This window comes from Hippocampus comes, unplaced genomic scaffold, assembly GCF_001891065.2.
Source record: "Hippocampus comes isolate QL1 unplaced genomic scaffold, H_comes_QL1_v1.1 scaffold317, whole genome shotgun sequence".
Lineage (NCBI taxonomy): Eukaryota > Metazoa > Chordata > Actinopteri > Syngnathiformes > Syngnathidae > Hippocampus > Hippocampus comes.
In genome coordinates this window covers 1,547,164-1,568,720 of record NW_017805531.1, presented here as the reverse complement: position 1 = coordinate 1,568,720, position 21,557 = coordinate 1,547,164, and the positions used below count along the sequence as shown (strand labels likewise).

General features: G+C 44.6%; 2 protein-coding genes across 2 annotated transcripts in view; both read left to right on the top strand.

Moving 5' to 3' along the window:
* Window positions 1-988: 988 nt before the first annotated feature.
* Window positions 989-11,545, top strand: LOC109520473 (uncharacterized). Its single transcript, XM_019877708.1, has 4 exons — window positions 989-1,648; window positions 1,976-2,135; window positions 2,679-4,226; window positions 4,884-11,545. Exons 1-4 carry the CDS (start codon window positions 989-991, stop codon window positions 11,012-11,014), a joined length of 8,499 nt encoding a protein of 2,832 aa, XP_019733267.1. The 3' UTR covers window positions 11,015-11,545.
* Window positions 11,546-15,618: 4,073 nt separating this feature from the next.
* Window positions 15,619-21,557, top strand: part of LOC109520556 (vimentin A2-like) — a 7,634-nt gene continuing 1,695 nt past the window's right edge. The window contains exons 1-6 of the mRNA XM_019877864.1: window positions 15,619-16,221; window positions 17,700-17,760; window positions 20,160-20,255; window positions 20,409-20,573; window positions 21,114-21,239; window positions 21,311-21,531. Of these exons, the coding sequence (XP_019733423.1) occupies window positions 15,677-16,221; window positions 17,700-17,760; window positions 20,160-20,255; window positions 20,409-20,573; window positions 21,114-21,239; window positions 21,311-21,531 (1,214 nt within the window). The 5' untranslated portion in view covers window positions 15,619-15,676. The remainder of the gene's footprint in view (window positions 16,222-17,699; window positions 17,761-20,159; window positions 20,256-20,408; window positions 20,574-21,113; window positions 21,240-21,310; window positions 21,532-21,557) is intronic.

Sequence of the window (21,557 nt, the reverse complement as noted above, 5' to 3'; positions counted from 1 at the left end):
CTGCCAAAACAAGTATACAGTACATGTCAGACAATTTCTTTTGACATGTTTCTATGCTTTGTGTTACCTGATGCTGAGCAAAGATTAAGCAAATTAGCCGCTGTGCTGACAGTCTTAAAATACCCTTCGCGCGCGCGCACACACACACACACACACACACACACACACACACACACACACACACACACACACACACACACACACACACACGTACAGGTAGACACGGCTGAGAAGCTTTCTCTGAAGCTCCGACAAGGACTAATATACACACTTTCAAATGTGAGAAATAAGGTAAGATCTTTGCATTTATACCCTTAGGTCATGTCAGTAGATGTCCTTTAGTACCTGAAGGCCTCTTTTGTACCGCTTACCTTTTATTTGGTCTTTATTTGTTTGTTTCTTTTGAGGGTTGTTGAATTGGTCAAGGTAGCGGAGGTGGTTATCATTTCCAAGTCAGATGGGGTCGGCTTTAAAACACTACAGAACAGTACTTCTCGCTCTTCACACCAAGTTCCACCTGCAAAAGTAAGAAGTTTCATTCCTAAAAAGTGAATCTGAGGTTTATAGAAGACACTATAACATCTTTGACCATTAACAATGTGCCGAAATATAGGGTAGTGTACTTAAATAATGATTCAATTAAAATGTATTGACCATAGAAGCACAGAAGAATTATTTCTATTGCGGCACGGTGGTCAACTGGTTAGCACGTCCGCCTCACAGTGCAGAGTTTCCTGCGTGGGTTTTCTCTGAGTACTCCGGTTTCCTCCCACATTCCAAAAACATGCTTGGTCGGTTGATTGAATGCTCTAAATTGTCCATAGGTGGCATTGTGAGCGCAAATGGTCTATCTACTCTGTATATCTATCTATCTATCTATCTATCTATCTATCTATCTATCTATCTATCTATCTATCTATCTATCTATCTACCTATAGATATAATTTTAAATATCCCTTACTTTGTGTTTTCTCCACAGCCACTCACCATGAGCAACACACCCATCCAGGAGAAGCCCATCCAGGCAGGCTCTCCAGCCAGCGGGCCTTTGCAACCCTCCCGATCGGTTCAGCCGATGTCCGACCCCTCAGTGCCAAAGCGTTTATGCTTCTACAAAAGTGGCGATCATACATTTGGCGGGCACCGTGTGGTTATCAATGCCCGCACCTTTAAGACCTTTGATGCCCTCCTGGATGCCCTTTCCAAAAAAGTGCCTCTTCCCTTTGGTGTGCGGACTATCACCACACCCCGAGGAACCCACCTGGTGAAGGGATTGGACGATTTACAGGATGGGGGATCCTACCTGTGCTCCGACCAGAAGCGAGTCAAGCCGGTTAACTTGGAGGAGGTAAACCGGCGGCAGGTGCCCTGGAACATGCCCAGAGCCTTCAGTGTGGGCCGGCGGAGGCGCCAGTTTGGTTCCCTCGGGAGAGCGGACGATAGCGGCGGCAGGCCAGTGAAGGTTGCGGAGCGAGTGGTCGTCAGGACGCCAAAGAGGCTGGTGGTCATCAAGAACAAGGATCCCGATGTGAGACGCACAATTGTGCTGCAGAAAAGGACGGCACCCACCTTTGATGCGTTGCTGGACTACCTCTCACAGATTCTGCAATTTCCAGTGCTCAAACTCTACTCTATTGACGGAAGAAGAGTGAGTACTTGACTAATTTAGATGTTGATGTTTGAAGGGAGTAATTAAGGCCCGACAACGAAACAAGTCCCTCTTGGAATCGTTGTTTGCTTTTTTATGTATTTGACAAATGAATGGTGTTTTTTTGAGCTTGAAAACTCACCAATTTTTTAAACTTAATTTGACCTTCTTGATGTGATTGAACGCACACGGTTCAACAGAAGAAGACTCCAACCCTAACCCTTGTTGATTTTAGTATAGTCAGTATGATTCTTTTGCTGACTTGCTTGAGTTGTCACAACAGAGGCTGTTGGTGCTCATGTTGTAAAATATCTCCTTGTCTTGCAGATTGGAGGTCTCGCTGGTCTAATCTTGTGCTCTGGATTCCTAGTGGCAGCGGGCAATGAGCCTTTTAGGCTCAGCAACAACAGTTTCCAAAGGACAAACCAGACGGTCCAGGCAATGTTCATGGAAACAGGACATCCGTCCATGCTGCAGCATCAAGCTCGTAAGTGTTGAAGTTGGTAAGCTTGGTCATTAAAAAAAAACAAAACCAAAAATAAAACAGCTGACTGACAGTCCTCACAGCCAAGTATTACTGCGTATCTTGTTTAAAGCCACATGCTAATCTCATTATCAACTAATCAAAGCCTTCATTTGTAATGAAGATGTCACTTACAGAAAAATAATTGATGATGACTCTGTGTGTGTGTGTGTGTGTGTGTGTCGGGGGGTCATCATCTGTTGAAAAGTTTTTGTCGACGGGCCGTCATGTCCACTGTTGCATAACTGTGGTTCAGAGATGCATAGCAGTTCGCTAACCAAAATAGGAAGAAAACTAAACATTAGGACTTTCACACCCGATAGGTGGGCAGGCACTCCAGAGAGTATACAAGTAATCAAAAAGCCAATTTTACATCATGACGTACGTCTCTTTTAAATTAGATCCCTCAGTAACCATCTTCCTTAAAATGTCATATAACTGAAGACAAAGTACAATGACCATACCACCTGAGTAAAAATGATCTTTCCCATCTTTCTGTCCATTAAGACAACCACAAATCAGCCTCCAGTGGAAGATGCTCCAGGAATTTTTCTTCGTCATCCGAGCAGTACATCATCAACCAGATTAACAAGTCTCGGAAAGGAAGTGCAAACAGTCACACTAGGTCGCCTGAATTCCACCCGACTTGCATGGAGACGTGCCGATCCGCGACAGCGGCCGGCCAGCGCAACGCTGGCCTCTTACCTCAGGACGACGACATCGAGAAATCCTTCCGGGTTAACCAAGACGGCAGCATGACCGTCGAGATGAAAGTGCGTCTTACCATCAAAGAGGAGGAAATGCTCCACTGGACTACCACAGTCAGCCGCTCCAGCCTTAGGAGGAGGACTCTTGGTGCCTCAGTCGCCGAGTCAGGCAACATCTCACCTGACTCAAACATCTACGTTGCCAAAGGATCCTCTCACTTATGTGAAGATGAGGCAAAAAAGGCCAACCAGCCTCCAGCAAGTGAAGCAAAGGTCTGCTTTAACAACGTGGGAGAAGCAAGAAAAAGGTTCAGATGCGCCTCAACTCCAGGCTCTCATCGTGTCATGAAGGAGGCGTCTTTTGAGACTGTGAAGATGCTGACAGAATCTGGGGTCCAAGGGAGCACCCTTGGCCACTATTCATATTTGGAGAGGACTACTGAAGGAGACACAATGGAGGGATATTGCAGGGTCAGACACAGCAGCAGCAGCAGCCAACCCGTCCCAAAGCCTCGGAAAACTATTCTGAAAGGCAATACCACTTCCCTCCTGAAATCCTCAGGAGTAGCCGAGGTCCTCAAGATAGAAAATGATGGGACGGAGGTTCGGGAGACTGTGATGCGGATTTATGAGAGACAGGGCAGCTCCAACAATTGCCTTGCAAATGAGGGCGCAGATGATACATCTTTGCATCGTTCCCCTCCGGGGCCACAAAGCCACCAATCCACAGCCTCAGGGCCTTGTTCATCCAGCAATGACATTGATTTTAGTTTGCAGCAGCCTACTGCTGATTCACTCCAAAGACAGAAAGAGGAGATGTTGTCTTTGTCGTCAGAGCCAATGTCTCTAGCACTCGAGGTGGCAAACAGACCACCTTCAGTGCCTAAGAATGTCACCAAAATAGAGAAAAACTCTCCAACTCCACTCCAGAAAAAGATAGAGACAAAAAAGATCTCCCAGTCAAGGTTAATGGATAAAAAGTATAAACAATCACCAGCAGACAAACACAATAATGATGTTCATGCTGGAAAAAAAAGCCTCAGTTCGACAGAAAGTACAAACCGAAGGCTGGGTGAAAAAATGCACACGAACACTTCAGTGAGACATGGAAGAGAATCAGAAACATTAGTTAGAACTTCAGTCAGGGAAAAAAATAGGAATAAATCAGCTTCTAAATATAACCACAATGTAAATACACCATCTGTCAGGCCTCCCATGAAGAAGAATGTGTCCGATCTTTTAAAACTCCAACGATATTCAAGAAAAAAGACAAGCAGCAAGTCCATAACCATGACTGACAACAAGCTGTCATCCACAGAGTTGGCTCAACATGTGCTCGGGATTCCTAGTGGCAGCGGGCAATGAGCCTTTTAGGCTCAGCAACAACAGTTTCCAAAGGACAAACCAGACGGTCCAGGCAATGTTCATGGAAACAGGACATCCGTCCATGCTGCAGCATCAAGCTCGTAAGTGTTGAAGTTGGTCAGCTTGGTCATTAAAAAAAAACAAAACCAAAAATAAAACAGCTGACTGACAGTCCTCACAGCCAAGTATTACTGCGTATCTTGTTTAAAGCCACATGCTAATCTCATTATCAACTAATCAAAGCCTTCATTTGTAATGAAGATGTCACTTACAGAAAAATAATTGATGATGACTCTGTGTGTGTGTGTGTGTGTGTCGGGGGGTCATCATCTGTTGAAAAGTTTTTGTCGACGGGCCGTCATGTCCACTGTTGCATAACTGTGGTTCAGAGATGCATAGCAGTTCGCTAACCAAAATAGGAAGAAAACTAAACATTAGGACTTTCACACCCGATAGGTGGGCAGGCACTCCAGAGAGTATACAAGTAATCAAAAAGCCAATTTTACATCATGACGTACGTCTCTTTTAAATTAGAGCCCTCAGTAACCATCTTCCTTAAAATGTCATATAACTGAAGACAAAGTACAATGACCATACCACCTGAGTAAAAATGATCTTTCCCATCTTTCTGTCCATTAAGACAACCACAAATCAGCCTCCAGTGGAAGATGCTCCAGGAATTTTTCTTCGTCATCCGAGCAGTACATCATCAACCAGATTAACAAGTCTCGGAAAGGAAGTGCAAACAGTCACACTAGGTCGCCTGAATTCCACCCGACTTGCATGGAGACGTGCCGATCCGCGACAGCGGCCGGCCAGCGCAACGCTGGCCTCTTACCTCAGGACGACGACATCGAGAAATCCTTCCGGGTTAACCAAGACGGCAGCATGACCGTCGAGATGAAAGTGCGTCTTACCATCAAAGAGGAGGAAATGCTCCACTGGACTACCACAGTCAGCCGCTCCAGCCTTAGGAGGACTCTTGGTGCCTCAGTCGCCGAGTCAGGCAACATCTCACCTGACTCAAACATCTACGTTGCCAAAGGATCCTCTCACTTATGTGAAGATGAGGCAAAAAAGGCCAACCAGCCTCCAGCAAGTGAAGCAAAGGTCTGCTTTAACAACGTGGGAGAAGCAAGAAAAAGGTTCAGATGCGCCTCAACTCCAGGCTCTCATCGTGTCATGAAGGAGGCGTCTTTTGAGACTGTGAAGATGCTGACAGAATCTGGGGTCCAAGGGAGCACCCTTGGCCACTATTCATATTTGGAGAGGACTACTGAAGGAGACACAATGGAGGGATATTGCAGGGTCAGACACAGCAGCAGCAGCAGCCAACCCGTCCCAAAGCCTCGGAAAACTATTCTGAAAGGCAATACCACTTCCCTCCTGAAATCCTCAGGAGTAGCCGAGGTCCTCAAGATAGAAAATGATGGGACGGAGGTTCGGGAGACTGTGATGCGGATTTATGAGAGACAGGGCAGCTCCAACAATTGCCTTGCAAATGAGGGCGCAGATGATACATCTTTGCATCGTTCCCCTCCGGGGCCACAAAGCCACCAATCCACAGCCTCAGGGCCTTGTTCATCCAGCAATGACATTGATTTTAGTTTGCAGCAGCCTACTGCTGATTCACTCCAAAGACAGAAAGAGGAGATGTTGTCTTTGTCGTCAGAGCCAATGTCTCTAGCACTCGAGGTGGCAAACAGACCACCTTCAGTGCCTAAGAATGTCACCAAAATAGAGAAAAACTCTCCAACTCCACTCCAGAAAAAGATAGAGACAAAAAAGATCTCCCAGTCAAGGTTAATGGATAAAAAGTATAAACAATCACCAGCAGACAAACACAATAATGATGTTCATGCTGGAAAAAAAAGCCTCAGTTCGACAGAAAGTACAAACCGAAGGCTGGGTGAAAAAATGCACACGAACACTTCAGTGAGACATGGAAGAGAATCAGAAACATTAGTTAGAACTTCAGTCAGGGAAAAAAATAGGAATAAATCAGCTTCTAAATATAACCACAATGTAAATACACCATCTGTCAGGCCTCCCATGAAGAAGAATGTGTCCGATCTTTTAAAACTCCAACGATATTCAAGAAAAAAGACAAGCAGCAAGTCCATAACCATGACTGACAACAAGCTGTCATCCACAGAGTTGGCTCAACAAAGTCTTTCAAAGATTTCCCTCAACCGATCCCCCGCTGAAATCCAACAGTATGTTGAGAACTGGTTGGAGGAGGTCATTCCACACCCCGTCGTGTACATGGTCACCTCAGATGGACCAGAACCACCAACAAAGGTTTTATTTCAGATTGGTGATGAGTCAGAAACTGAGGAAAAGACTGAAACAAAGGAAATAGAAGATTACTGTCAGACACCCTCTGATACTTTGAGAGTGACAGCTTCTTGTCTCTCAGTCCCCCTCACGGCCAAAGAAGAGACACCGATAAATGTTTCGATGGCAAAGGTTGAACCCACCCACCAGCAAACTTGTGTATGGTCAAAAAACTCATCTGAATCAAACAATGAATCACCTTCATCTCAAATCAACATTTTAAGCCCCAAAGCAAAGCTGAAACCGGTCTTGCAGGAACTTTGTTCATCAATTCAGTCAATACAAATGACATCTGACCAATCGAGTAGTCCTCTTGATTTTTCATACCATGTGGCTTCGGTATTTGGCTCTTCTTGTAAAAGCGTCCTGTCATTTTTGTCAGTGATGGCTCTGAGAGATAGTCTAACGAGCGACAGCACAGATTCAATGAATGACTCTGAAGCCATGCTACTCTTGAAGTTCCTGCAGAACATTTCTGCCATCGAGGACCAGGATGAGCAACGGGCGAGTCTGATTGATTTGCACAGTGGAGCGTCTCCCCAGTTCATGAAGTGCTGGATGGATTTCCAAACCTGGAGGGAAAATCTGGAGACACAATCACTCATTCCGAAATTTCAAGACACCCAAGAATCAATTTGGGTTCAGGGTGTAATTGTTGACCAGCTAATGAAGGAGTTTAATATGCCATATGACCTCAGGAGGGAGATTTCCTCAGCACTTCAGCAGGCTCCTGCAGAAGAGTGCGATGTTCTAGAGCCTGACAAAAACTACTTGGAATCAGCAGATTTGGAGCAGGTTGTGCAGGACCCAGACTTAAAACAATTCTGTGATAATGTTTGCATTCATGAAAGCACAAATGATAAGGATGATCTCTCATCATGGCCTGGAGGGATGGAAGAAGAACATGCTAAGGAAACAGGCTGTGAAAGTAAAGAACCAAATGTATCATTGGGAGACACAGGGAAAATCCAAGTTCGAGAAGAAAATATAAAGGGTGCAGAGGATCACATGGAGGAGTCAAAGGAAGCTTTGGATGAAGGGGAGACGGAACAGAAAGGAAGTGAGGAGGACACGGAGGAGGAAGCAGTGTTGAAAGAAGAGGGGGAAGAAGAAGAACTTGGCAAGGAAGGGACAAAGAACAAGGAAAGTGAGGAAAAAAGCAAAGTAGTTGAAGAAGCAGGTAATAAAAAGATAGATGAACGCCAAGAAGCAAGACAAGATGGAGCAGAGACAGATTTGAGTAAAAGTAATGAGGAAAATGTGGATGAAGAAGTGGACAAAGAAGGGGAGGAGGATAATATAGAAGAGGAAAAGAATGACAAAGATGACGCTGATGAAAATGTGGAAAAGGAAGAAACAGAGGTCTTAAGTTTTGACAACAAGGAGGGTAATGCAGACATGTGTGAACTTACTCCAGAAAAGCAACAAGTATGTCTTGAAGAACAGTCAGAGAAGCTGGAAGAGAATGAGGAGAGCACTCGAGAAACTAATCCAGAAGAATCTGTAGATCAAGTGGAGATGGTTGGTGGAATAAAGGATGAAACAGAAAGTGATTACAACTTAGAATGTTACCAAAAACCAAATCCAGTGGTAGAAGTTACAGCAAACGAACTTGATGAGGGCCTTAAAGCAGTGGCCAACGATAAGGAGGATGATGATAACATTGAGGAAAACATGGAAGCAGAAGGAACAGAAGTCCTAAATGAGGACAGCAATGAAAATGATCATGTAGACATACCTGAATCTCTTATGGAATGGGATCTAGTCAAACAGACAAAGAAGTTGGAGGAGGAGAGTCGAGACATTTGTGCAGAGGAAGAATCTTTAGACGAAGTGGCTGGTCATACACCGCATGAAGTGGATATTGAAGACAGCTTAGGATGGTCCCTAGAACCAAACCCAGAGGTGGAAGGAATAGCAAACGTCCCATCTGAGGGAAAAGATGATGATAATGTTGAGAAAAACATGGAGGAGGAAGGAACGGAGGTGTTAAATGAAGACAAAAACAAGAAGGGTAATAATGGTGCAGACGTACACGACCCTACTACAGATGAGGGACAAGTAGATATAATAGAACAGAGAGAGGTGCTGGAAATGGATAGGGAGGATACAAGAGAAACAACTCCAGAAGAAGAATCTCAAGAAAAAGTGGAAGAGCCAATTCGAACACCAAGTGAAACAGGAAGTGAAGATGACTTGGGGTGTTCGAAAGAACAAAATACAGAGGTAGAAGGTAAAGCAAGTCTCCCTAATGAGGGGAGTGAAAAAGTGGACTATAACAAAGAAGATTATATGGAAGATGAAGGAAGGGACACTGATGGTTATGAGAAGGGTAACGATAATGATGTAGACATACCAGAACCTACTACAGATGAGGAAAAAATAGATGAAATAGAACTGCTAGAGAAGCGAGAGAAGAATGAGAAGGATACTCGAGAAACGAGTCCAAAGAAAGTATTTGTAGACCAAGTAGAGATGCCTGATCGGCCCCGAGTTGAAGCAGAGAGTGAAGATGACTTGGGATGTTCCCTGAAAGCAAATACAGAGGTAGAGGATACGGAAAGTCCCCATGATGAAGGAATTGAAGAAATTGAAGACGTGGGCGAGAAGGGGGATGATAGTGAAGATGAAAAGGACCAAGATGAAATTGAGGAAAATATGCAAACAGAAGGAACAGACATCTTGAGTGAAATGAACAATGAGGAAGGTATTCTTGCCATACCTGAACCTGCTATGGACATGAAACAAGTAAATCTAAATGAGCAGACAGGGAAGCTTGAGGAGGAGGAGGAGGGCACTTATCCGAAGGAAGAATCTGGAGAGAAGGTGGAGGAGCCAAATGGGACACCAACTGAAACAAAGAGTGAAAATGGCTTGAGGTTTCAAGAACCCAATCCAGAGGTCAAGGGTTCATTAAGTGCCCCCAGTGAGGGAGTTGAAGAAGTGGTCAACGAAAAAGATGTGGCTGTGGAGGATGAAGATCAGGAAAAGGATGACATTGAGGACAATATGGAAGGGGAAAGAACAGAGGTCTTAAGTGAGGACAACAACATAAAGGGTTATGGTGATGATGCAGTTGTACCTGAACCTACTGCAGATGCGGAACAAGAAAATCTAACAGAACAGATAGAGAAGCTGGATGAGGAGGACACCTGTCCTGAGAAAGAGTCTGGAGAAGAAGACCTTACAGCCAGTGTTCCTGACGAGACCTTAGGTACAAACCCGCAGAATGAGTCCGTTGAGAAAGAAAATTTAAACATGGACCATGGCACCGAATCACCACTCGAGTATTTGTCTGATGAGCGCTTTGTGGAAAACAAGGCTCGTGAAAACAAGGCAGGGATCCACCCTCAGGATCGAAGCAACACCCTCAGCCACCCGGTGGAAATATCACAAGAACTCCTGGACTTTGTAAACTCTGCACTCCAGTCTTCCTCGCTTATATTTACGTACGACGATCACGGCAACATTAGAATAGAACCGGATCGTGCTCAAATCACAGAAATTAAGACTACCCTCCACCCAGCGATCCAAAGAGATTGCACATATGGTTCGAAATGCCTCCAGAGCCCGATCACCTCAGACTTATCAGACTACAGACCAGAAAGTTTTGAAAGCGGTCCATATCAAAGCCAAGACTCTGAGGCCATCACTTCAGAGAACAACGAAAATGCTTCGGAGAGCTTCCCAGAAGGCTTGACTGAAAGAACTAATCCGCAGTCGGCTACCTCCAAAATATTGAAAAGTCATTCCGAAGGTGGAAGTTTCTCTTCAAGTGACTCCCTGACAAAAGGATCAAGGAAGGTTTTGTCTTGCTGCAAAAAGGGTGACAATGACCCATCCTCTCTGACAGAACAGAACCCGGAACCCGGTAACGGCATTTTGATTGACCAAGGTCGATGGTTACTCAAGGAAAACCATTTGATAAGGAATTCACCACCAGTCTCTGAGGGCATGTACAGGGATTTGGACACTACCTCTGAAGACATGGGGAACTCCAGTGAGGAGTCCCAGACTCACAAAATAAGACAGCACACACTACTTGGAGCTATATCCTCATCTGATCTAGAAGAACTGGCCAAGCCTCAACCCCCAAGGTGCAGCTACTTCACCATGCCACACGGAAGCGACTCAGACCCATTCCCGGATGACACTAGCGACCAAAGTCGGAGCAAAGACACAAATTGTGCGAAAGGAAGAGGCTTCAGGGTGTCGCCTGTGACTGACACCTCCAAAACGTTAGCCAACAAAAATTGCAGCCTTTCATCTTTCGCATCAGTGGAGTTTAAAATAGCGGACAGAAAAGTGTACCCTGAGGGAGAAGAGTCCACGGCTGGGGTGGAAGCACGAGGGATCCCTGGTGACCGGCACCAGTCACAAGACTCCGCAGATGCAATAAATGTCAGGTGCGGACAGTATTGTCAAATTCTATAACTGGTATAAATTAGCGAGGTACACACATACAGATTTTTAACATCATAGCTGGATTTTAAAATGTAAGGATTTGCGATTATAAATTTTTACCAGTCAATCAAACGTTTATGTTGGCTAAACCTGAGCATTGTAGGAAGGAATAATTCATTCATAGAATAACGTTTCAGAGCCATTCGACAAAATTAGGCCTTTGCCGACATTGATCGTAAGAAGGAAAAATTTGCCTCGAACATCTGTGTGGATCCCCACTTGACCTGTAATTCTTTCTCATCAATGACTCAATGAAAGTACCTCACATTTTATGTTCTTTCAATTGATTTTCTGCCAATACAAGAGGTTTTATAGTTTGCTCATTTCATGTACTGTACGATACTGCCTTTTTTCCCCCAATGCACAATATAGTGGACAGTGGTTTATCAGACCACTTTCAACAGTTTTTGAAGGGACTGAATTGTGACAAAATGCTGCACAAATATGTAAATAAGTCAATAAAATATTTTTCTATTTGAACAGACTGATATTTTTTCAATTTGAACAGACCGTATTTTTTTTCCATATCGGAATACAAGATGAGTTCTTGTAAAAATATAGTCTCCAGCAAATCCCGCGACACTGTGGAGGACAAGTAGTTCGGAGAATGGATGAAGTGAACGACTACTGCCTTCAGCAACCTTTGAGGCCTCATGACTTTCACAAGGTTAGTAGCTAGCGGACATGTGACTTTCACTTGTCTTTATTCCTGTTCATGAAAAACACTTCGAGGAAAAGTGAAAACATCTCGATGTAGAAAGGAAAATACTGTATACTCAACATCTATTTTCTATATCATCCAGTCCGCTATGCTGCCATAATAGAAAACTACAGCATTGGCCAAAGACAAATATATTAGAATAATTGGGGAAATCGTGAAAAATCCTACCCCAAATTATAAAATGATACACAAAAATACCGGTAATACAAAATATTATGCAAAAAAACAGTCATTTCCGATGAAAAATACACAAGCATTCACTATGCAGTGTTGAAACTATTGAAAAAAATACACGAATACTGTACTAGAAAAAATACTGGACAAAAATTCACAGTGAGCCAGAACCTCAGGACAGTGAGCCAGCTGTAACGACCACTACCACGCTGCCCTGAAAACATTTATTTGAATTGTCGCAGTATTTAGTGTCTTCACACTTAACTGAAGGGCAGGGTGGGGGTGTCATCTGCAGTTGTCACCGGCTCAGGGTGGATGATGCTCCCTGATGCTGTCAGACACGTGCAATTGACATTTAACATTAGCACCAATTGGGAAGGTTAACCCATTTGGCGCTAGCGCTCATGCTAAGACTGAAAAAAATCAGTCCATCCAGAGTGAGGGCACGGTGAACCTCCGCCTTCCTCACACACACCCATACTCACAAAAAAAGGGATGGGGGGGGGGGGGGGCGTTATAAAGTGACCCTTTTGGATTCCTTCCAAGGTTTTAGTCTGTCACTATGGTGATTTAGAGAAAAGCCCTCAGTCATCTTTTGTTCTGACGGTCAAAAAAAGTGGACCAAAGAAGCTCGAAATGAGGACTCGTTTTCACTCTGACATGGGGGGAAAAAAACCTTCACTTTCCTGTATAAAGATGAAAAAGAGGAATTCCTTGCCATAATTGTCCGTACATCACAAAAGCAAATCGTGTGGAGTGGCATGGCTCTTGGATTTACAGCCTTTTATATCCACACTTTTAGATCCCCTCTCACTTTGAATGTGCTCTGTGCAGTTTCAACAATGTTGAGGGTGATCGCTATGACAACCCGGCACACGGGTGGGTGCTGATTTCCCATCATGGGAGATGAAACAAAGAGCGGCTTTTTGCAAGGCCCAAGGACTGCGGTTTTGAAGTCACATTGTGGAAGGGAGGTAAAATGTGACATTTCATGCAGATCTGTGATGCCATTTTTATGCAGTCTTATGAGGTGGTACCATAGTCGAGATGAACAATGGTGTTAAGTTTAACATTTTACTATCCAATGGTCATCCGATGAGCATTTTCAAAAGATACTGACGTCATTGGATTATTTGATTGAGTCTTTGCTGGATTCCGTGTGAAAGACAAATGTGCATAAAACCGCTCTGTTCATTTCGCAGGGTCTATGTGTGAAAGATGCCTGCTAAAACTAGAAGGTTATTCTCCAGTGAATGAAAGGAACAAAAGTGGCACTCAATTGAGCACAGACCTCCCAATAGGCTGAGCTACAGCAGACACACTGGCATCAGCTCTGTTTTGACTGAAGTTGTATTGCAACGTCATGCATTATTCAATGCAAACGAGAGGAAAATGACATAAAGAAAAAAAATTATCTTCAGCAAATTTTTATTTTTGGGGAACATAAAAACAATTTGGACAGAATGGGATTGGACAAAAAAAACAGGACAGTAAGGGGTAGGGAGGCACGCAGTGCTGTACCCAGTGTGAGAAGAATGCCACGAGTAACAAATAGGACAGGATAGGACAGGAAAGCGGTCGTGAGCCCGGCAAAAGTACACTTTGTGAGAAAGGGTTATGACAGGACAGCACAGGACAAGATGGAACTGGGCATGGGTCGTAAGCCAGGCAAAACGACATCCTGTGATGAAGACCGTGACATGGAGTGACAATTAAGGGACAAGATAGGACAGTGGCAGTGTGCCAGGCAGCGCTCTCGGTGTGCAATGGATGAGGTTTAGGAGTGCCAATCACTCCTGTAAAGAATTTGAGTGCAAATGAGAGGACGGCCCACAGAGATAAAAGGCATTCCAAGGGGTGTGTATATTAATTCTAGAGTGGCCACACGCCTGACAACTAAATCTCCTCAGTGGGCATCTCAGGAGACCTGCCGGTGAATCAACACGCTGTTGCATTATAATCATGATTTTTTTTTTTAAACAAGCAATACAAAAAACCCAATTCCTGGCACAAGTGGGACAGACGCTTCATTGGGCGATGATTGAACAGTCCACAAAAACAACCTCCTTGGCAGAGGTGAACCCGTGATACAATCCCGTGCGGAATGAAAACAATTTGGCCCAAACAGTGACAACGGCAAATATCGGTGGGGGCCCGACAAACAATAATTAGCGCCGACTGTCTGCATTCTGCTCGCTGACAAGTCAGCAATACACAATCCCTGCCTGGCTGCTTCATAAAGAGGCCTGGGAGCAGGAATTTTTACATCAACATCCCCCCCACATCCCCTCACTCCCTCCCTGCTTCCAAGTGAGTTGATCATGTGAATGTTCACTGTCACTTCCAGTGAAGGGGCTCCACTGTTTACTCACTTTGAGGCCCTTAGGCGGCAAATTTTTACTTCAGCGTTGTTAATTTTTCAACCACATATGATAGACCAGTAGTTCTCAATTGCTGTCGCCCTGGGACCCGCATTTTCAAATTGTTGAACTCAGTATTCCAAAAAAACATGCAAATTACAAGACATATTTTATTTTACAAAGTGAAAATAAACATGAATGTGCAGACAAGACGACTCGTACGCCCCAGATCACCTTTGATAGCTGTGCATTGCAAAACTCATTCATAACATGTGGTAAAACCCCCACACATAAATTAATCCGGGAGGCTGTTTTCATGCTTTGGTGCTGCTGTTTGGGTTAGCAACAGAGTTGAAAATGGGCTCATAAGATAAAATAGGAAACCACATAGGTGAACAATAGCATTTCCAGTAGGAACGGAGGGATCTGTTTTTCCAAAACTAGGTTATTATTGTTAGAACGAAAACTAAAATTGAAAAAAACTTTTCGTTCAGGAAATTTTAAAAACTGAAAATGCTTTCCAAAAAACTGGTGTCTGTTCTGTGGTCGGAAACAGGTGAACTTGTTTGACAATATGTGTGTGCATGTTGAGTACATGTATCAAACCATTCATCAGTGCAATCATTTGCAAAACATTATTTTGGGCAAGACTGTGTTGTCATTTTTCCTCTTTCCTAATTTTACTGTCACTATAAGAGAAGTGAATCTTATGAACGAGCAGTTACTTCATTGCGAGCAAGTATTCTTCTTTGCACATCGCCAGCAAAAACAATCTTCGTTAGTATAAGAATGGATGATAACTAAAACATGTCATTATTCCTTCGTTGGTCTTAGCCCGAGAGCGAACATTTCCAGCGAAGCAGTTTTATGGAATGCAACATTGTGAACAAGAAGATTAGGCAGGCCGCACTTCCATCTAAATCAGCGACTAACATTCACAATGATATGAAGGTGCTTGTGGAACATTTGAGACGTCCATTTGTTCCTTTCTTCCTTCGCACAAATTAAAAGTCCAGTAAGTGAGGGACTCTAGCGCACAGACATTGCCAGATGGCAAAAATGTGAAAAGTTTGCTTGAAAGAAGCGTTTGTGCGCCCAACGAACACGATGAAGCTCAACAAAATTCCCCTTTGACTGGGATTAGATTTCTTCGTTTTAAATGCAAGATGAATAATTGAGGGTGGACCTCCATAAAGACCCGGAATGGAAGATGGGGCGGATGGCGGGGTGAGTGCTTGGACCTAAGACCTGATTGGACGCTTCCACTGTCGCTCCAAACACGCAGCTCATTTGCATATGTACGAGACTATAAATAAGCAGGCGCGAGTCTGGTGACGTTGTCCGGACTTGCGAGCGGCACAGACCCCAACTTGCGGCATGTCTACTTTCAGAACAGCAACTTCTCAGTCCTCCTATAGGAAGATGTTCGGCGGAGATAGAACCGTGAGAAGCAGCTACTCCAGCCGCCAATATTCCGCTCCCATGCGCACCACCCGGGTGTTGTCGTTCGGGGCGCCCGGGGGCGCCGGCGGCGTCGTCTATGCCACCAAGACGCAGCGTCTGCGCAGCAGCAACGCCGCGGCCATGCCCCGGCTCGCCTCGGAGCAGCTGGACTTCACGCTGTCCGACGCCATCAACAGCGAGTTCATCGCCAACCGCACCAGCGAGAAGGCGCAGATGCAGTCGCTCAACGACCGCTTCGCCAGCTACATCGAGAAGGTGCGCTTCCTGGAGCAGCAGAATAAAATCCTGCTGGCCGAGCTGGAGCAGCTCCGCGGCAAGGGCACGTCGCGAGTCGGCGACCTGTACGAGGATCAGATGCGCGAGCTGAGGCGCCAGGTGGACCAGCTGAGCAACGAGAAGGCCCGGGTGGAGGTGCACCGGGACAACTTGGCCGACGACATCGGGAGGCTCCGAGACAAGTAGGCTCACTCGCACGGTCACTTCATTAGGTACACCGTCAAAACTCGAGCTGGAGGCCACCGCGTGGTTCGGAAACTTTTTACACCTCAATACTGTACTTTCGTTGGTGTTCTTCGGGCTTCCTTCCAAGTTACCAAAACAAGTATGTAATGGGTGGTATAAGACGCTAAATTGTACTTTTCGGTCTGAATTTGAGTGCGAATAGTTCCTTTGTCTACATGCGCCCTGCAGTTGGTTGGCGACCAGTCCAGGGTGTATAAGCTGCTTCTTGCACAATCAACTGAACCTCGTGAGAATCAGTGGGATACAAAACGGAAAATGAATGAACATATTCACAATGAACAAAAATTGCACATTAACAAATGTTTTAATGATTACATGCAAATGTATGGACCTTAGAGTTAAATACAATTGAACTGTAAAAAACACTCAGCAAATTGCTGAAGCTATAACTTGCTTGCTTTCTTGTTCGAACGTTGTTGCCATAAATATCAATAATTTAGATTTTTTTTTAATGACTGTTTTAGCCCCCAAAATACAAGCCGTGTTTTTACAGTGTACAATTTAAACTTAACAATTGTATTGTACTCGATTAAAAACAAATTTAAGAGAACTCTTAACACGATGCAGTTTAAATTGCTGAAGCTATAACTTGCTTGCTTTCTTGTTCCAACATTGTTGCCTTAAATATCAATAATTTAGATTTTTTTAAAGACTGTTTTAGCTCCCAAAATACAAGCCGTGTTTTTACAGTGTACAATTTAAACTGAACAATTGTATTGTACTCGATTAAAAACAACTTTAAGATGACTCTTAACACGATGCAGTTTGAACATTTAAATCATTGCTTCTGCGCGTACCGCTAGAGGGAGCTCGTGTAACATGAGCATTACACATACCACACTTGGAGAAGCACTGCCACAGTCTTAAAAAAAATAAAAATCCTATTTAAAGATATGGCAGACTCAAAAACGCTTGAATTCAAACTTGTGCAACTCAATGAAAATATATTCATATTTCATAGGTCCGAACATAACACCCCAAAACTCTTGCAGTGCCACCCCCTGGAGAGTTACCAAAAAACATCAGTTTGATCAGTTTCGCTGATCAACATAACGAGTTGCAAACTCAGTCACAGACCGAACACGTATGTCAAGTTACTACGTTACTACACTGTACTCACACATTTTAAAATACAGTCGCATAGTAGGCCCAAGTGTTCATCAAAAAAGGAAGCAGAGGATTTCTATTTGCAGATGAAAATGTCTGTGGCATTTTTAGGTTTGCTGGTTATTTTTAAGTGAAGTCAAGACATTAAAGAAATCCAATTTACTGGTATTTTCTCATCTAATAAGCCAAAACACGTATTTCAACAAAACATTGTGATGGCATTACATTTTGCAGGTGTACATAATGAAGTCTCTCGAGGCTTGAACATGTTCAAACTCCTTGCCTAATGTATCGTCTGTCATGTCAGGTTGCAGGATGAGATGTCCCTGAGGGAAGAGGCCGAGGCAAACATGCAGAGCTTCCGACAGGTAATAGTATGACCCCAATCATTGCACTCCTTGTTTTGAGTAAAAATTCATACACAAGTGTAATGTTGAGCCGTTCAACTTTCAAGGTTCCACTGTAAGGTGATTTAAAACCGATGCTGACATACTAAATGGTCATGAGTCTCCCATTCGTCTCTATGACTGTTTCCTTTCTCCCCAGCGAGACAGGAATGTGCCCCTGTGGTGGCACAACAGCGGATTGTAGCCATGATCCCAAACGGCCGGAGAGCAGGGCCCGCTAGGACAAGACAGGGTTGGATGCTTGGTTGGTTGGCTGGCACTAATGTGCTCAATCAGGCCTGCCAGGAGAGGAGATCTTTTTAAGTCTGACTGGTCACGCTGAATGAGACTTGAGCAACAACAGTGTGAGCGCAATGTGGTTATCAGAGCGAGAGGGCAAGCCACCGTGAGATATGTCCGCCGAGCAACGGAATCCGTTACGTGTATGGTGATTAATGTCAAGTCAATGGCATCATGCCGATGAGTCATGCAAGTAGCAGCGACGATATTAGTTAGCAGCTGTTTCAAACCAAAATGAAAATGGCAGACCTCCTGTTCAGTTTCATGTATGGGTCCCCAGACTTTTATTGTACGTTCTGTTATGATTTACGTGTCCACCCAATTAGGAAAACTGTGTTCGGGAGGGGTTGGGGGTGTAACCTTTTTAATGGTGAATCCTTGAGATGATCATTAAACTTTGCCGCCATGTGCCCTGCCCACATTTAAAGGCATCGGAAATTAATCGCTCATCTGTCTAGTATGGTATGTTATGGTAATGACTGACAATGCTTATGGAAATGAATTAGGCAAGAATGAAACAATGAGGGCGGCACGGCGGGCGTTACGTGTATGGTGATTAATGTCAAGTCAATGGCATCATGCCGATGAGTCATGCAAGTAGCAGCGACGATATTAGTTAGCAGCTGTTTCAAACCAAAATGAAAATGGCAGACCTCCTGTTCAGTTTCATGTATGGGTCCCCAGACTTTTATTGTACGTTCTGTTATGATTTACGTGTCCACCCAATTAGGAAAACTGTGTTCGGGAGGGGTTGGGGGTGTAACCTTTTTAATGGTGAATCCTTGAGATGATCATTAAACTTTGCCGCCATGTGCCCTGCCCACATTTAAAGGCATCGGAAATTAATCGCTCATCTGTCTAGTATGGTATGTTATGTTAATGACGGACAATGCTTATGGAAATGAATTAAGCAAGAATGAAACAATGACGGCGGCATGGCGGGTTGCTGGTTAGCACGTCGGCCTCGCAGCGCAGAGGTGGAGCGTTCGATTCCGGCTTAGAAAATGGATGGATGAAACAATGACTCAAGCAAGTAGGCTACAGATATCGATATACAATACTTTATTTCTGCATCTCTCTGTTTATATAAAAAAAAAATCTAGGAAATTACAATGTCCCACCACTTGTGAGCTGTTTTTAGAATGGGCCTTTGTGCTACTCATGTGGTCTTTTGGCGCTAACTGGTGCCCACGGGCACCGTGCTGGTGACCCTGTTGTTGGTAATACTGATCATGGAAAAAAGTTTTTAGATGATTTTGGTGTCATTTAAACAGGTGTGTGTAGACACATTTACCTCGCTCTACCTCGATATATAATGTTGGCAGTGGATGCGTGCGTGGGCAGCCCATACGCTATGTTTTATAAGAATGGCAGGAAGGAACTTGGTGTGTCATGCCAACAATGAGGCATTCGCTGCCTGCACGCTGGCCCGCTCAGTCAGGCAGACATTCACCCTCCTAGCCCCCCGGCCCGTTTGGGATACCCGGGCTGAATAGCTCACTTTGTTTGTGGCATTAGCGCCGAGCAAAGCCGCTTCATTTGCTGATACCTCATTTGACGACCTGCCAAAATGCGGAGGACAAAGCTTGGCAGTGTGACGTCATCAGGAGAACTACAAAACAAATAAATACAAATGAATAGTTGTTCAAATATGTACTGTGTTAAAAAAGTTCAAGCCGGCGTAAAATGATGCAGAATTTGAACATTGAATTCAGTGATTCTGTCACATACCACAAGAGGGAGCCCGTGCACCACTACTGATACTCAGCGCATTTTGAGAATCACTGGAGAAGACCGTCAGACAAGGCTAAACTGACACGTTTGCCGTTTGACCTTGACGCATGGGCTTGGTGGCCAAGTTTGATCACTCGCCATCAAAAGCAAAGGAACTCTTACAAAACTCAATTTCGGGAAGTCAGAGCTGGATCAAACATGTGTGTGATGAAAGTTACCACAATTATGAGGAGGAGCTGTGTAAAGGAGGCTGGAAAGCGTCCCGTGGTGTCAGCAAAGATGCAAGATATAATTCATGTCACCTTAAAGCACACTTACGAGGTCGGCTTGTGGGTATCATGGTGCAGGATGTGGACAACGCTGCCCTCGCCAGACTGGACCTAGAGAGGAAGGTGGATTCTCTCCAGGAGGAAATTGACTTCCTCAAGAAGCTGCATGATGAGGTAAGCCTCTTTTTTTGTGCGGCAACTGAGGATATACTGCCCACGTACTCTCAAGGGCTCTCTTTTTTTATCTGCTGAGGGGGTCAAAGCAATACAGGAATAGAAATCGTTATGTGACATGAGCACATACTGGTTCCATGGCTTGCTTGACAGGAAATGTTGGAGCTGCAGAACCAGATCCACATGCAGCAGCATGTGCAGGTTGACATGGAAGTGGCCAAGCCGGACCTGACTGCTGCCCTGAGGGACGTCCGTTTGCAGTATGAGAACCTGGCCTCCAAAAACATCCAGGAGTCTGAGGATTGGTACAAGTCCAAGGTTTGGATTTTAGATCGCATCGCTGGAATGCATTCACGCACGAAAAGCAGCCTCTTCCTCTGCATTTATTTATTTAATATTTGTTGTCATTTCGCATTGTTGCACGTTTTACACTAAAACTGTCAGAAATTGCGTAATTTTGCAAAAGCAACGTTGTATACAATATCGTGTTCCCTTCACTCTATCATAGTTCCCTTTTTACGGCTTCACTTCTTCGCGGATAGTTTTATCATACTTAACATGGCCTCATTTTCGCTATGTCGCGGGATTTTCTGCCCAATATTTTTGCACACGGACTCTTACTGCAGAGCAATACGTGGAAGCCAGAATGTTCAAAGTTTTGGATCAGGTGACATCAACTGCAGGTTTTACCTAAAAGCAAGCTTCTACCGCCCCCTGTGGAAATAATGGAGTACTGCAGTTTGAGTGCTCTCACTCTCTCACAAAAACCAAAAAAGCATGTTTCTTCTTACCCCGACTTCATGCCCAGATTGCACCTTTCATTATTTCCTCTCTTTGTACTGGCTCATTTCCTCTCAGTTTGCCGATCTCACTGAAGCGGCCGCCCGCAACAACGAAGCTCTGAGGCTGGCCAAGCAGGAGGCCAACGACTACCGACGCCAGGTTCAGGCTCTTACCTGTGAGGTGGATGCCCTCAAGGGAACCGTGAGTAGCCCGTCTATCATTACCTTCAAGCTTACGATGGAAGCTCCGACGCTCGCTCGCTTTCTCCCCAGAACGAGTCGCTGGAGCGGCAGATGCGAGAGATGGAGGACAACTTTTCGGCGGAGACAGCGGGCTATCAGGAAACGGTGGCGCGGCTGGAAGACGACATTCACAACATGAAGGATGAGATGGCTCGCCACCTGCGGGAGTACCAGGACCTCCTCAACGTCAAAATGGCCCTGGACATCGAGATCGCCACCTACAGGAAGCTGCTGGAAGGAGAAGAGAACAGGTGACCATGTTGAATTCACTGTATCG

Bases quoted from the DNA above. Each gene is read 5' to 3' on its own strand.
- LOC109520473 (XM_019877708.1), top strand. From the start codon at position 989: ATGAGCAACACACCCATCCAGGAGAAGCCCATCCAGGCAGGCTCTCCA. The intron at 1,649-1,975 runs GTGAGTACTTGA...CTTGTCTTGCAG, and splicing joins ACTCTATTGACGGAAGAAGA to ATTGGAGGTCTCGCTGGTCT. The intron at 2,136-2,678 runs GTAAGTGTTGAA...CTGTCCATTAAG, and splicing joins CATGCTGCAGCATCAAGCTC to ACAACCACAAATCAGCCTCC.